This window comes from Sapajus apella, unplaced genomic scaffold, assembly GCF_009761245.1.
Source record: "Sapajus apella isolate SASKATOON/1434 unplaced genomic scaffold, GSC_monkey_1.0 scaffold48, whole genome shotgun sequence".
Classification (NCBI taxonomy): domain Eukaryota; kingdom Metazoa; phylum Chordata; class Mammalia; order Primates; family Cebidae; genus Sapajus; species Sapajus apella.
The window spans coordinates 2,155,661-2,171,626 of NW_022436988.1; the positions used below are offsets into that span (position 1 = coordinate 2,155,661).

Sequence of the window (15,966 nt, forward strand, 5' to 3'; positions counted from 1 at the left end):
GGATGGGAGACCACAACCCTGTCCCACCCTGGCCACAGAGCTCAACTCTGAGTGAGGTTTGACTGCTCTGGGACCTGAGGCTGCCCCTTCCTCCCTCCAGCTCAGGGCCATGGGGTTTCCTGGAGGGGAAGCAGGTGGGTGAAGCCCGGTTGGGTGGGCGGGGCTGCATTTTACCCTCTGGTGAGCCAGCCTGTGCCAGGGAGCAGAATGAAAGGTCAGCTTCACAGAGGACACACACGGGGCCCTCATTCCCTCCTCCCCATTCCTAACTGTGCTCCAAAGAGAAAGTAGCCTTGACCTGAAGGGACAACATAGATGTCTGGACTCTGCCTAAGACGTGGGCAGGGACACACCGCCGTGCTCTTAGGGGCTTTGAATGGGGTAAATGGTCCTCTGTGTCCTCCAGCAGACGGCGGGGCGGTCGGCCCAGTGTGGGGCAAGCATGCAGGTCCTCTGAGCCTTCTGGGAACCCCGCCCCCGGCCTCGCCAGCCCCTCCTGCGTGGCCCCCAGGTGCCCTCAAGCCCCAGCTGCTTGCCCTCATGGCCAATGGCCTCTCCTCCACCTGCCTGCCTTTCCCGCTCTCCATCCCGCAGACTGAACGTTCCTGGGTCTGGAGCTGGAGCCCTTCCACTGCTGCCTGGAGCCTGCTCTGTAAATGACCCTGGGCCCTCTCCAGCGCTCGCTCTCTCAGCCAAGGACCTGCCCTCCCCGTCTGGTGCTCGGAGATGCCCACAGCTGGCCTCTCTGAAACCTGGGCTGGGCCTGGCTGGTCCTTGCCCCTGCTGCTGTGCATCTCCTCCTGGTCACGTCTGACAGCTACCGGGAGGAGGATGGGCTTTCGACAAGGGTTGATGCTACCTGGTCCCGAGGCGGCACTGGTTGGAGGAGGGGCTGCACCAGGACAAGTCCCCACGGCTACGCCCCTCACCAGGAGCAACGGCGCTGAGAGGGCTGCACCGTTGAGTGCCTCAACTCGACACTCGTAGAGGCTCAGGAGCCCCGGGGCTGGGGCCGACAGGGACACGCCGCGTGGGATCCGGGCGTCTGCCTTCGCTGCCCTCACCTGTGCCCTCCTCTCCACCCACCTCCTGGCCCAGTGCTCTCTAATCTCTACAGGAAGTGCACCTTGACTGACAGTGACTTCTCATCCGCGAGAGGCAATGGAAGCAGGTTTTCAAAGTGCTAAAGGAGAATGGCTGTCAACGAGGGGGAGCTGATGTGGAAACAACTGTTCCAAGCTGAGGGTGAAACTAAGACATTTCAATCCCCCGCTCAAAAGACCCCCCAAAACCCCCCAACCCCCTGAAACTAAGACATTTCAACTCCCTCCCAAAAGATCCCCCAAAACCCCCCAACCCCCTGAAACTAAGACATTTCAACCCCCTCCCAAAAGATCACCCAAAACCCCCCAAACCCCCCAAAACTAAGACATTTCGACCCCCTCCAAAAAAACCCTACAAAAAACCACCCAAATCCCCAAGAAAACCAAAACCAGAGTGAGACCCATGATGCCAATGAACCACTGCTCAGCGACCATGACAGTGAAGGACATCCTTTCGGAAGCAGGATGGGACCTGGGGAGGTGGGTGCCAGAGCCTGGTGGGCATAGCCACTGGCGAACGAGCCGGCGACGCCAGGAGACCCTGGCTGGGGAGGACCCGGCATGCGTCGGGGCTTGGGACAACCCTCCCTGGTTCTTGGGTGTCACATGGGACCCACCCGGTCTCCCACAGGGTTTAAGGACACAGGCTCTTCCTGGTGCTGGAAGGGCCAGAGGACCGAGATGAAAAGACAGGTCCCTATAACCCGAAGGATGGGGTCATCTTTGCTTTCCTGCCTCTGCTGTTGAAGGCCTTCCCCCCATAAGCCACCCCCTTCTGGATGACAGTGGCCCTCACGTATGAGCAGCGCTCTCTGTAAGACAGACGTGCAAACGCGTCTCGGGATGGTGCGTCCTCCCCCCGCCACTCCCCCCGACTCTGGGCTCCTATCCCGGCTGCGCAAACCCCGCTCACCTGTGGCCGTCAGCAGAAGCGAGCAGTCCTGGCCATTCAGATATTCCATGGCAGTGACCCTTGTGTACCGAGGGTTCCCATTGTGGAAATAATCCAGCTTCTCCCCTTTCTCCCAGTCCCAAAAGCTTCAGGGAATAAGAGGAATGAGAAAAGTCATTAGGAGACTGCAAAGCAAATGACGGTGAGGTGCTGCCTGCGACCCGGGGCGACGGCGGCTGTAAAACCGCACCCCGCAGCCGTGCACGGGCCCGCACCTGCCGTCCCAGCCACTCGGGAGGCGGAGGCAGGGGAACTGTCGGAACCTGGGAGCTCACGACCAGCCCGGACAACAAAGTGAGACCCTGTGTCCAAACACAGAGTAACGGTGCTGGCAAGGATGTGGGAAACGGGCGCCCACGCGCTCTCCCGTGGGAAGGGAAGAGGGTGCAGCCCTGTGAACACAGCCTGGCGGCTCCTCTGAAAATTAAACAGAGCATTGTCAGATGGTCCAGCAATTCTGCTCTGGGCACATCCCCAAAAAACTGAAAGCAGGAACTTGAACAGACACTTGTACACCAATGTTCACAGCAGTGCTATTCACAATAGCCAAAAGGTGGAAGCGACCCTGGTGTCCATGAACAGGTGAGCGGACAGACGTAGCGTGGGCCATCCACACGGTGGAATACTACTCAGCCGTGAAAAGGAAATTCTGCCATGTGCTATAGCTTGGGAGAAACTTGAAGACAGTTCGCTGAGTCCAATAAGGCAGGCAAAAGGGGCCACACCCCCAGGGACTCCACTGGTATGAGGCTCCTAGCGGGGGCCACTTCAGAGAGAGGGCAAGTAGAACGCTGGGTCGGGGGCATGTGGAGGAGCTGGGGCCTGATGGGACCACGCTTCGGTTTGTGTGATGAGAAGGTTCCGGAGACCAGTGTGAATGCGCTGAACGCCACTGGCTGCACACTTGACGGTTAAAATAGCAAATTGTATGCGATGTATGTTTTACCACAGTTTGTAAAAAGAGGAAAAACAAACAGAGGTACGAACCATGGGGATTTCATGAGCTATTAAAAAGAACCTCCCCCATGAGGCGGGCACTATCTCCACTACGTAAGGGTGACACTGGCTGAGAACTAAACCCGCTTCTCTCGGGGCACCTGGTGTCACTTATGACTGCTTCTCTGTCACACACTTGCTTCTGCAGACAGGGCAGCAAGCCAGGGCCCCTGGGTGCGCCTCTATTACAAGTGTGATCGGGGAGCCCCTGCCACTCCCCTGTGACCTGCAGGCAGGACTCTGGACTGTCCTTCAGTGACAAGGACAAAGCCAGGCATGGCGTGAGTGTGTGTGCGGCTCCGTCATCGAGGAGAAGGTGAGCGGGGTATTTCTTGGGAAATGGCGCTAAGGGCCCCGGGTGAGTGCCTTGATCTACTTTTCAAGGAAGAGGAGCGGTGCTGGGGGGTGAATGGGGCGTCACTGGGGCTGTTAGTCAGCTGGAAGTAGGGCCCCACGAGCGCGGTGCATACCAGATGCTGTCCTTGTCGGCTACGGCGATGCACGGGGTGAAGGGGTGGAATTTCACCACGGAGGGAACGCCGGGGTTCCTGTTCAGAAATATCTGGTCGTCCAATCTCGTGATGCCTGTCAAAAGAAACACACAAGCGTGGATCCAGGAGCCAGCGCCTGTTCCCCTTTTCCTGCTTTTTAAAGACAGAGTCCTGCTCCATCGCCAGGGCTGGAGTACACTGATGTGATCACGGGTCACCGCAGCTTCCGCCTCCTGCTCCAGCGATCCTCGGGCCTCACCTCCCCACATAGCCGGGCTAGAGCGTGCGCCACCACACCTGGCTACTTTTTGGCTTTCTGTTGAGACAGGATCTTACTAGGTTACGCAGCGTGGTCTCAAACTCCTGGGCTCCAGCGATCCTCCCGCCTTGGCCTCCCTAACTGTTGGGATTACAAGCGTACACCCAGCCAGTAGCCAGTCTTTTGGTTTTTTTTTTTTTTCCCTGTTTTTCAGATGGAGTTTCCCTCTTGTTGCCCAGGCTGGAGTGCAGTGGTGTGATCTCGGCTCACTGCAACCTCCACCTCCCGGGTTCAAGCGATTCTCCTGCCTCGGCCTCCTGAGTAGCTCAGATTACAGGTGTCCGCCACCACGCACGGCTAATTTTTATTAGCAGAAACAGGGTTTCACCATGTTGGCTAGGCTGGCCTCAAACTCCTGACCTCAGGTGATCCACCCATCTCAGCCTCCCAAATTGCTGGGATTACAGGCGTGAGCCACCGTGCCCAACAAGCCAGTCTAAATTTATAATAAATATTCACGATGTATCTTATCATGCCATCAATACCTTGGGGACTTGGTTGGGGACTTAGAGAGGTACAAAGGAAGCAGAAGAAAAGCAGAGTGAAGGGAGGGGCCTGACCACCTGCCGAGGTGCAGGCACGCCTGGGCCTTCGGCGGGGACGGTGGCCACTGAGTTCCTGGTGCGGGCCCGGGGTGCTGGCCGCACGGTCCATGCCCTTGCTCAGAACCCCCAAAGCTCCCGATGCCGGGCCGGATTCGTGGAAGTGTTCGGCGAAGCTCGGCAGTGGTGCTTGTGTTCCTGTACATTTATCTGCGTTGGATTATATGAAGAAAGTGCCGAAGGCTTCAGAACGCAGCTCAATAGGGCTCTAATTCCTAACAGACTTGAGATGGAGACACAGGTGCGGCCGCCATAGTCCACATCGCAGCCAGAGTCGGGGTCTTTCAGTCTAGAAAGATCGCAACTATGAGCTTCCTTGATGGAGGGATCTACTACAGAACCACACGTTTAACAGAAGAGGGGAAGCGGACCTGATCACCAGGCCCCCAAATACCAGGAAGACTTACTAGGAAGTAAGTCCCTCCCTCATGACTTTGAAAGGCTTTGTTCTAGAAGGAACCATAAAAGGAAGCTAAAAACACAGAGGGGTCAAGATGGATTCCAACACATCTTAGTGACTGAGCCGAGATTTGTTCAGAGCAGCTGGCGGTCTGTGGGTGCATAAGCTTGATCGTCTGTTGCCGCCTCCCCGCCTCGGCCGCAGTCACCTGCATGGCTCTGGGCAACCAGGGGGGCGTCTTGGAGACCCCAAGCCTTCCTCAGCTGGCGACACAGCTCCAGGTGGTGTGGAGTGAAGCCGCCTGGCTCTTACCAACCACGTCCTCCGCTGAACTGGTCTAGCCTGGAGGATCGTGGCGGGCCCCAAGTTTTCCTTTTGGGGAGTGGTGCGCTTGTGCTCTAGCAGGAAGTAAGACAGCCAAGCACAAAGGGGTCCGCAGAGCAACTCCACCAGTCTGCACACTGGGAGAACAGTGGGAGCCACAGAATTTCATGCCCTTTGCAGTGGGAGGAGCCTGGCCTCTCTGGATCCGGGGCAGAGCCTGGGACTCAATCTGCGAGGCGGGAAGCGAACCAGCAAGACTCTGGCTTTGCGGAGATGACGCTTCCCCTTTTTCCTTTTCACCCAGTCAACCCTGCCCTTCTCACCCTTCAACGTGTCCGGGAGCCTAGGTTTTCGTGGTCGTGGACAGGGACCCCATGTTTAGCTGAACTAAAGAGAAAGTCCCACAGCAGAAGGAGCCTGCCCTTGGGGCGCAAGGTCAAAGTGGTGAGACGTGGGCACTCCACTGCAGGCCGCCCTGAGCTGGGCTTACACACAGCCAAGGCCACGGCCCACCCCCCTGTCCCAGCAGCTGACAGCCCCTCCGCCTGTGCCTGGCACTGTCCAGGTGGCATTGGGGCCACGGTGTCTGTGGGCTGAAACCTCGCCGGCACTTGGTGTGCTCAGCACCTTGGGTGAGCTACCGTTTCCAATACTGTCAGTCCCCAGCTCCTGTCCTTAAACAGCCAGCACCCAGACCACAGAAAGGAGGTGAATGCCACGTGTCATCAGCAGGGGCTGCACTGAGAGGCCGGCAGAAGGCTCCGGTGTGGCAGAACCCTGAGTTACTCTAGGGGCGCCTTCACTCTCAGCTGCAGGGAGTGTTTGGAGGGCATCGATCAGGGAGTCCTGCAGGGAGCTTGGGCGTAATTCTAAGCGCCGAAAGACAAAGGGAAACCCCGCCCAGCCCACACATTTTGTAAGTGTGCAGAATCAGTGTGTGACAGCCAGAGCCGTGGCTGTCGCCCAGGAGAAGGTGAAGAGCCGGGCCAGGGCCGGAAAGACCTAGGGCTTCCCAATCCCATCTCCTGGGCGACGCTGACTTTCTCTGGCTAACTCTCTTCCATCTACCGGCATCTACAGCTTCTCCTTTTTCTCAACGCTCACATCTTGCCCAGCACACCGTTGGCTGTCAAGTAAAAACAACGTGTGCCTGAATCTGAATTCTGCGCACAGCAGGCCCGGGAGGAGGGTGCGGCCTCATTCCTCGTGGCCCCTGGTGCCACGCCCACTGGCACTGCCCTCTGCGTCTTGAGGCCTCCTGTGCGGGCGTCTCCACTGGCTCAGCAGCCCCTCCCTGTGTGTCTGGACAATAGATCTCCTTTTTTCACAAAGAGAACTCCCATCTCTGCTTTACGAGGATTGTTTTAGTTTAGAAACCTTGGTTTTGTGTCTTGAACGCCAGCTCTGTCTCACACCCCGCTCAGTTCTGACCACAGCCTCCAGGCCAGAGCGTGACCTTGGGCGTCAGGGGCAGCTCATCTTCTGACGCTGTCCTGTGTGAGCCGGACTCAGCTCCCAAGCCTGTCTCAGGCAGCAGGCAGCCCCCGGGTGCTGGCCATCCCAGCCAGTGGGCCGGGGTCCTAGGGAGCCACCAACCTCCAGGAAAACAGCCTCCTGTCGCCGCCACCTGGAGACGCCCCAGCCAGCAGGGTCGCGTGTTCTCTGCTGGAGAAAGCTGCCCTGGCCGCAGGGTTCAGCTCAGCGGCAGAGGCTGAGGCAGCACGAAACATGGGATGCTTTAAACGCCCAACATGGGATGCTGTAAACCTGGTCAGCCGACAGCTCTTCCAGCACGCAGAGGGCTACAAAGCACCGTGATGAGCTTCAGGACCACAGCCACCGTCTGCGTGAGTGCGAGATGAACCCCACGCCTTTACAGGGAGAGCTGGATGGGAACGCGCTGCAGAAATTTTGCTGGTCCCAGAAGTCAGCACTCTCCTTGGTGCTCAGCAGGGCAGAGGTGTGAGCCGGCCCAGGCATGCTTCCTGAGGACCAGCCCACGGCGCCCTGCTGCCTGTGGGCGGGGCTTGCACAAAGCTGGCAGGGCCCTCGGCTTCAGCAGGAGGGACGGCATCTGTCTTACAGGTCATCAACCCCAGCTTTAGAAAGTAACCCATAATAATCCCCAGAATTTTACAGGACAGAGATGCAAGTTCAGAACAGGCAACACGCAGACTGGGGTCAGCGTTGTTGATTTCCGATGGGGCTGATTTGGTTGGGGGTGGCTTGAGGTCCCCCAGCCAGGGCTGGCTCAGTGGTGGGAGCCCGTGGTCACGGGGTGGGGGAGGAGTGCAGAGACACCACTGCTGCTCTGTGCCCTCAGTGCCCTCGGCGGGGGTGGGGGAAGTGCAGGGCTGGGCCTGGACCCCGGTGCTGTCCTGGATCCTGGGGAGAGGCCAGGGTCCCTGGTGTGGGGCTGCCTGACACCCTCATTGCTGTGTTGACTCTCAGGGCCTCCCCGCTGCCCAGATCTCCTCCAGAGCTCCCTCCGCACATGCCCCACTCCTGGGCTCCTCCCTGGCCCTCCACCCCGGGCGCAGCCAGGAGGGCAAACAACGAGGCAGACGAAGGGGGCGATTTGGCATCTGGTGGCAACTCGGGGAGGTTTGGGAAAATCGTGACAGAGCTAGCCACTGTTCCAGGGACAAGGTGGAGACCACCTGAGGAAACCAGGGCCTGCCATTTCCACTTTCTGTTCCCAGGGAAGGACACGCCAACCGTGGAGCCTGCACAAAGACACCTGTCCGCGTGGGGAGACGTGGACTCTGAGGCCTTCCCTTCTGGAAATGTCAACGACCTACGTTCCATGAGTCCACCTGTGCTCATCGCCCCGAGGGCTGGGAGAGGCAGAGTGCTGGGAGAGCCCTCCTCCCCGTGGCGGCTGCGCACCCACCCGGCCCTGCTCCTCCCCACTCTGGGCTGCCGGACCTTGAGGAGGAGCCTGTCATCTCCACCAGCCTTAAACGTGCTTATCTGCGGGGGAGGCAGGGGGACAGTGGTGGTGGGAGAAGGTTGTGTGTGGGCCGTGCGGGGCCTGCTCACGGGGCCCTCCCCCAGCTCCCAGCCCTGGAACAAGCCCCTGGCTGGCTGTGCAGTGCCTTACCCTTCTGGATGACTTGCTGGGCCTGCCTCCGGACGCGGCTGTTCCGCAGGAACCGCCACTCTCGCTCCTTGCGGATCTGACTCTCCAGGTCGTGCTCCTCTGGGATCTTCAACAACAGAAAACACCCAGTTATGCCCCTCGGTATCGGTGCGGGGGTGGGTTCCAGGACCTCTCAGATGCCAAAGCCCGGGAGGCTCAGCCCTGAATGAAAGGGTGTGGCCCTGTGGGGACAGCAGGGTCCTTGCCACACCTCAGACCCTCGCTAGCCTGCTCACCACACCTGACACAGGGTAGAGGCTGTGAAATAGCTGCTATCCTGTATTTTTAAAATTTAGATTGCTTTTTGTGGTACTGTTATTTTAAATTTATTTTTCATCCAAAATTGGCTGAATCCGCGGATGCGGCACCCGTGGACACGGAGGGCTGGCTGCAGTGAGTTTTGGGTAAAGGTGCCTCTTTCTCCAAGGCTGAATGGAGCCTGTGGGCTTCTGTGCCGGGCAGCGCGCCTGACGCACAAGCTGTTGGTGGGTCCTGAGTCTGCTACGAAACACATGCTGGCCCCTCCCCGGAGCTGGGACAGGCGCTCTCCATTCCTGTGTTCACTAGCGTGGGGGCTCTGAGACCCTTTCGCGAGCAGCCTGTAGGTGAGGCTGACAGGTGTATGACAGGGAGCAGGGCCTTGGGAGACGCCTCCCCAGGGAGCGGGGGGCACCGAGGTCAGTGCTGAGCAGCAGGGCAGGGGCACCGAAGTGCTGCTTGGAACACTGAGGATGCAACCAGGAGGCAGGCGCACTCAGGAGACACTGCCTGTATTCTCCCGCTGACGCCAAAGGGAAGCAGGCAGCTGGCTGGACGACGAGGGAGCTTACGAGGCAGACGGAAGACGGCCTCCTGCGAGGCCAGGCCAGGCCCCGACAGGATGTGGGACCTTCTTGGGGAGCAGTGGGGTGCCGCTAGGCTCCCCACGGTGGAAGAGCTAGGAGGGTGCCGAGCGGCAAGCCTGGCTGAGGTCAAACTAACTCGTGAGAACTTCAGTGCCCTTTGCTAACGAGACGGCTTCAGAAAGACCAGGTTTATTTTCGCCTGAAACACGCAGACGCTGGACATGCTGCTGCCCTCTCTTCCCTGAGCAAAGGTCCTTGCTTCAGGATCTGTGCGTGCGTGTGTGTGCGCGTGTGCGTGCATGTGTCTGTGTGTGTGCACACACATGTGGGTTGGGTGTGCACATTCAGCGTCTAGAGAGGTCTACACTTGGCAAATACTAGCCAGGGTTTAACTGACTTTCTGCAGGAGGACGGCCACGTGTGCGGGTCACACACGTGCATTTCCTTAAGCAGGTATGCCGGCCAGTCAGTCTGGCTGAGTCTGTTCCTTGCTAAGAAACTACGACTTGTGAAGACCCAAAATGTAAACGAAATGAAATAAACAAGATAAGAACCCCATTTCCTTTTGGATAACAGCAACTTTTTTTCCTCGACAAAGGAAAAAGCTGCTTTCTCCGACAGAAGTGGACTGAAGGACCGGCACGCACGGCTGTGTTTGTCTCCACAGGTAAATGCGGCTGGGGAGGAAGACGGTTTCCACACGCGGGGTTCTAGGAGGTCACTGTAGGTGGTTATGACGTGCAAATGTTTACAGAGCGCTCTTCGTGGTTCGGGCTCCAGTGCTTTGTGTCAGCTCTGATCACAGAACAGACAGGCAGAGCCCGGAGCCGGCTTCTGACCCTGTGCCCGCGGCCGGCCGTGGCTCCGTTCCTGGCATTTTGCCACTCTGCTTCCTTCCTTTTCTTCTTAAAAGTCACAAAACCGCACCCGACAACAACACACCGAAAATGACATCCAAACCCAGAAGCAAGAACGACCGAAGGTGTCAAGCGGCTCCCTCCGCAACTTTTTTGGTTTATAAACAACCCCACAATGGCAAATGGGATACACTGCGGGTTCTTAACAACTGGTTTCACTTTACGGCAACCCTGAGCTTATTAGAAAAGAAATGACAAATGGCCAATAACATGGAGCAGTCATAAGAAAAAACCCAAAGACTCAAAGCCGTGCAGGAACAGAGAGACTGCACTTTAATGAGACTCAGGTTTCTCTGGGAATAAATTAGAGGAAGAGTCCAAAAGACACTTTAGAGCACGAAGGCAGAGGAACCCAGTGGGAATTCCAGGTCCTTGACCTGAGCTCGGGCAAGGAATCCCGATGTGGAGGGGCAGACCTGGGGCAGCTTCAGGGCGTCAGCTCCGTAGATGGCAAAGCCGACGGCCGCAAGGTGGAGAGGGAGCCCATGCCTGAACAGGGGGGCACGAGGACGCCTGGAGACAGGAGCCGCGGGGTCTCAGGTGGACTGGCACCTGTCCTGTTGCTATGGCACTGCAAGGGCCCTCTCCCAGCCCAGGAACGTGGCCTCCAGGGGTAGGGGGCTGCCACTTCCCTAATCTGAGCCCAAGGGCAGAGCCCACAGCCTTCCCTTACAGCCCTTGCTGAGCGGAGAAGAGACTTTCTGAATGGGAACATGCTTCTTGAACCACCCCCAGTGTGTCTCGGGACAGCCAGCTATGACCACGTGGGTCACAGGACAAGCACGGGCAGGAGTGTAGCTGCAGCGTGAGGCAGGAGCGAGCCAGTGGATGGAGAGGCTGGGAGAAGGCAGAGATGCCATGGAAGACGCAGGCGCCCACGCCGGGAAGCCAGGATGTGACCGCCACTCAGGACGGAGGCGGCAACTGAGACCGCGTACAGATGGCTTTGCGGGGCGGCGGCTCTTCATCGGCTGTCACGTCCTCTCCACTGCGTTCTCTTCAGGCTGAATAAAAGCTCAGCGCGGGCTGAGCCTCCCCGTAAACAGAGCTCCCGGAGGCTGCGGTGTGGTGTCGGGTGCTGCTGATTCTGTTCTGATGAGGACCTTGACACCCCTGGCACCTCACACCTCCTGGCTTCCACTCAGACAGAAACCAATTACGATTCTGAAGCCTCCCACAGACGCATCACTGAAAGCCAAAGAAAAACAACGCCCTTCATGTTGCAAAGAAAAACTTGGGGCTCAGGAACAAAGAAAGATGAGAGGGTCCCAAGAAGACTTTTGGGAAAGTAGCAGTTTAAGGCAGTTTTGGGGTAAATCCTTATCTGGGGAGTCTGGCGGCCCTAGGGCTGAGTCTTATTTTCAATCCCTCTGAATTTAAAAAGGTACAGCAGATCAAATTCAAAACAGGAACACGACTATGAAGATTGAGGAAGACTTGGGGGAAGGCAAAGGAGAGGAACCCACGGGAAAAGACGGCCGACACACCGAACGCTTACACTCTGAGCTGCGTAAAAGACGGCCGACACACCGAACGCTTACACTCTGATTTTGAGACGGAGTCTCACGCTGTCACCCAGGCTGGAGTGCAGTGGCACAAGCTCGGCTCACTGCAACTTCCGCCTCCCAGGTTCGTGATTCTCCTGCCTCAGCCTCCTGAGTAGCTGGGATTACAGGCACATGTCACCACACCTGGCTAATTTTTGTATTTTAGTAGAGACACGGTTTCACCATGTTGGTAAAGGTTGATCTTGAACTCCTGACCTCAAGTGATCCACCCGTCTCAGCCTCCCAAGTGCTAGGATTACAGGTCTGAGCCACCGTGCCCGGCCCTGTAGTTTTTAAATCTTGAGATATCTTTGGTTTTGATATCAGAATAATGCTGCCTTCGCACACTGAGTTGGGACGTGTTCACTCCTCTTTAATTTTCTGTGAGAAGTTGAGCAGAACTGGTATTATTTCTTCCTTAAAGGTTTGGTACAGCTGCCACTGCAACTATCTGCGTCAGAAGTTTTCTGTGTTGAAAGTTTTTTAGTTAAAAACCCATTTTCTTGGCTAGATGTAGTGGCGTACAGCCACAGTCCCAGCACTTTGGGAGGCTGAGGTAGAAGACTGCTTAAGCCCAGAAGTTTGAGACCACACTGAGCAGCACAGTGAGGCCCCATCTCTACGCACAATTTCAAAATTAGCTGGGTGTGGGGGTGCGTGCCTGTAGTCCCAGCTACTGGGGAGGCAGAGAGAGGTGGGAGGGTCGCTTGAGTCCAGGAGATTGAGGTTGCAATGAGCAACGATTGCACCACTGCACTCCACCTGGGCAGCAGAGTGAGACCCCATCTCAAACACCACAAAACAAAAAACTTCATTTCCTTCCTTCCTTCCTTCCTCCCTTCCTCCCTTCCTCCCTCCCTCCCTCCCTCCCTTTCTTCCCCTCTTCCCCCCCCACCCCCGCACGCTCTCTCTCTCTCTCTCTCTCTCTCTCTCTCTCTCTCTCACACACACACACACACACAGACTCTCACTCTGTCAGGCAGGCTGGAGTGCAGTGGCTCAATCTCGGCTCACGGCAACCTCTGCCTCCCAGGTTCAAGCGATTTTTCTGCCTCAGCCTCCTGAGTGGCTGGGACTGCAGGCGCGCAGCACCACACCCGGCTCTTACTATTAATTATTATTATATTGCCATACACATTTTAGTATCAGCTTGTCAGTTTTTGCAAAGGCTGCCAGGGATGGTGCTGAATCTGTACAGCTGTTTGGGGAGTTCTACCAGCTTAATGGGAAGTCTTCTGACCTATAAACGTGTCTTTAATATTGTTCAATGATGTTTCGGTACAAGTCTTACATTTCTTTTGCTCAGTTTATTCCTAAGCATTTTATTAATTCTGCCATTACTGCAGATGACACTGTTTTCCTGATTGCATTTTTAGGGTTTCCATTGCCGGTGTGGATGAGCTCACGTGCTGGGACACTGTCACGCTGGGTTTTAAGTTCTGATACTTTATGGAATTGGATTTCTAATGATTTTCAATGTTCAGGATCATGTCACCTGTGAACAGAGATAGCTTGATTCCTCTTTCCAATATAATATGTTTTCTTTCTTTTGCTGGCCTAACTTCCTTGGAGCTAATTTCCAGTTCAGTGTTGAGGAGAAGCGGCAGGAGAGGACATGTTTGCCTTGTCACCTTTCCTTTGGGTTTGTGTGTACAGAATTCTAGATCGACAGTCTCTTTCTTTCAGCACTTTAAAGATATGACTGCACTATCTCCGGCTTACACAGTCTCCAATGAGAAGTCTGTGGTGATTCTTGTCCTTGTTCCCCTGTAAGTAATGTGTCTTTTTGCTGCAGAGGTCTTCAAAGTTTTCCTGGATCTTTGGTTTGCAGTGGCTTACATATGATGTGAGCAGCTGTGTGTGTGTGTGTCCCTGTGTGTGTCCCCGTGTCCGTATGTGTGTACGTGTCTGTGTCCCCGTGTGTCCGTGTGTCTGTGTGTGTCTGTGTGTGTCCATGTGTATGTATGTCTGTGTGTCCCCCGTGTCCATGTTGTGCGTGTCTGTGTGTCTGTCTGTGTGTATGTCTGTGCATGTGTGTCCCTGTGTATGTGTGTCCATGTGTGTGTCTGTGTCCGTGTGTGTGTATGTGTCCGTGTGCGTGTCCATGTGTCCGTCCGTGTGTCTGTGTGTCCGTGTGTCTGTGTGCGTGTCCATCCATGTGTCTGTGTGTGTCTGTGTATGTCCGTGTGTGTGCACACCCTGCTCTGGGAGCTCTGCTGGTCCGTGGTGGGTGGTAGGCTGCTTCGTACCCCGACGCCGTCAGGTGAACGGTGTGTCCATGTATGTCCGTGTGCGCGTACACCCTGCTCTGGGAGCTCTGCTGGTCCGTGGTGGGTGGTAGGCTGCTTCGTACCCCGACACAGGTGAACTGCAACCCTGTTTGTTTTCCACCCTCCATGATCTTCGTGCTTCATTCCGGGTACTTTCCATAGACCTGTCTAAATTCACAGATTATTTTTCTTGGCTATCTGAGGGCACAGATAGACTCTGGGGGCATTCACTTGACTCTTAGTCTCCACCTCTCTGCTGAAATTCCTTACCTGCTCACGTGTGTTGCCTGCCTTTGCCATTGCTCCTTAGGTCACATAAATCTTGGTTATTTCTCTGTTAGTTCCAACAGCTGGGTTGCCTTTGAGTCACTCTGTTGATGTTAGGTGTGTCTGTCTTATATTTTGTGGGACATCTCATAGCTTTCTTTTTTTCTTTTTAGTAGAGGTGGGGTCTTATTGTGTTGCCAGGCTGGTCGCAAACTCCTGGGCTCAAGTGATCCTCCTGTCTTGGCCTCCCAAAGTGCTGGGATTACAGGTGTGAGGCACCATGCCCAGCCTCTTCTAATTTTTGAATAAATTCCAGACTTCATGGGTAGAATAGCAAAGACACACACACACACACACACACACACACACACACACACACACACACAATAGAGGCATACCCATTTCCAGTCACATATATACATACATAGGTATATGTGCCTGGTATATGTATGTATGTGTGTGTGTGTGCGCGTGTGCGTGTGTGCGCACACACCCGCCTGGGAATGGGTATGCCTCTATTGCTAGACCGTTAGAGAGTTCAGTCAATCCAGCGAGGCACTGAAGATCGGAAGGGCTTGGATTTTACTGTTGCTATGGTGACAGTCAGCATACGGCCAACCTCAGATTCCTCTCGTGCTCAGGGCCGGGCCTAGTTTCTGGAAGGTTTTCACCAGGGTTCCCACCGCACCCTCCCTTGGCTTTTGTCTTTCCCAGTGTGCCTGCATCTCAGGGGGCTTCTCTGTATGCCCCGGTGCCCGCCAGGGCTCGCTGCTATGCCGGCTGTCCGGAGCCCGCTGGCCTGCTGGAGGGTCTGCAGGGCTCTCTGCTGCTTGGCCCAGACTCTGACTGAGGCAGGGCCTGCGTCTCTGGGCTTTGGGGCGGAGCCTTCTCAGTGACTGTCCTGCTCCCTGCGGTGTGGCCCCCATGGCAGGTCCCTGCCCCGCTGGAGACAGAAGGTCTTCTTTTTCAGTACTTCTGTTGCAATGAATCTTTGCCTGTGCTCTGGGGACGACAGGGTTTGCTGCCTTTCCATCAGGAGCTGCGGATTCTGTTCTGTGGGGCCCCCGTGGGACCACACCTCTGAGGGGGCTCTTCTCGACTCCCACCTCAATCTTCTGGGCGAGGACCCCATGGACGTCCATGGGCCTGTGCAGCTGTGGTTCCCCAGGGTCCGAGACTCTCCGCTGGTCCACGATGAGCTTTGCACAGCCCACTGCCAATTTCAGGCGAGCGTTTCTCCCCGCTGGCACCTTCTGCCCTGCGGCAGGGACCTGGCACTCTTGGCCTGGCTCTCCTTGGAGGCACGCTCCTCCCTCCCTGTTGGGCAGCTCCCTCCCCTGCAACTTCAGCTCTCTGATGGGTTCAGGGGAGTCAGAATTTTATAGCTTCTCTGCCCTTTTCTTATTTCCGAGGTGGGAGTGGTGATCTTTCCAGCTGTCTACAGGCGGAGGTGGAGCCAGGCTGGGGCTTTTGCCAGAGCAATGCTTCCCACGTGCTTGAGCCCACAGGACCCTCCACACCGCCGCCAAGCAGAACCAGGACGAAACTCTCTCTGAACGCACGGTTAGAATAACCACGTACTTAATTTAGACAACACTGGGTAATTGCAATGTTCTCTAAAACAAGCCTTTCTGACCTGGTCTGATAAACCCGCCCCCTGACTGTTTAACACTCAGCAGGAATTTACCACACAGGCGCTGGCACTACGGCCAAGCGTGGAGACAGGCAGGTGGCGTGGCACCGCACCGCTCTGGTCCCGGCTGCGGGAGGAAGCCGTGAGCATCAGAGTCC

The 15,966-nt window shown here is 56.3% G+C and overlaps 1 protein-coding gene across 3 annotated transcripts in view; it reads right to left on the reverse strand.

Annotated features, from left to right (window-relative positions):
• RPTOR (regulatory associated protein of MTOR complex 1) overlaps positions 1-15,966 on the reverse strand; it is a 392,717-nt gene that overhangs the window by 12,529 nt on the left and 364,222 nt on the right. For all 3 annotated transcript variants that reach the window (XM_032241406.1, XM_032241407.1, XM_032241408.1), the window contains 3 exons: positions 8,291-8,396; positions 3,522-3,636; positions 2,017-2,141 (listed from right to left, as the gene is read on the reverse strand). In XM_032241406.1, the coding sequence (XP_032097297.1) occupies positions 2,017-2,141; positions 3,522-3,636; positions 8,291-8,396 (346 nt within the window). The remainder of the gene's footprint in view (positions 1-2,016; positions 2,142-3,521; positions 3,637-8,290; positions 8,397-15,966) is intronic.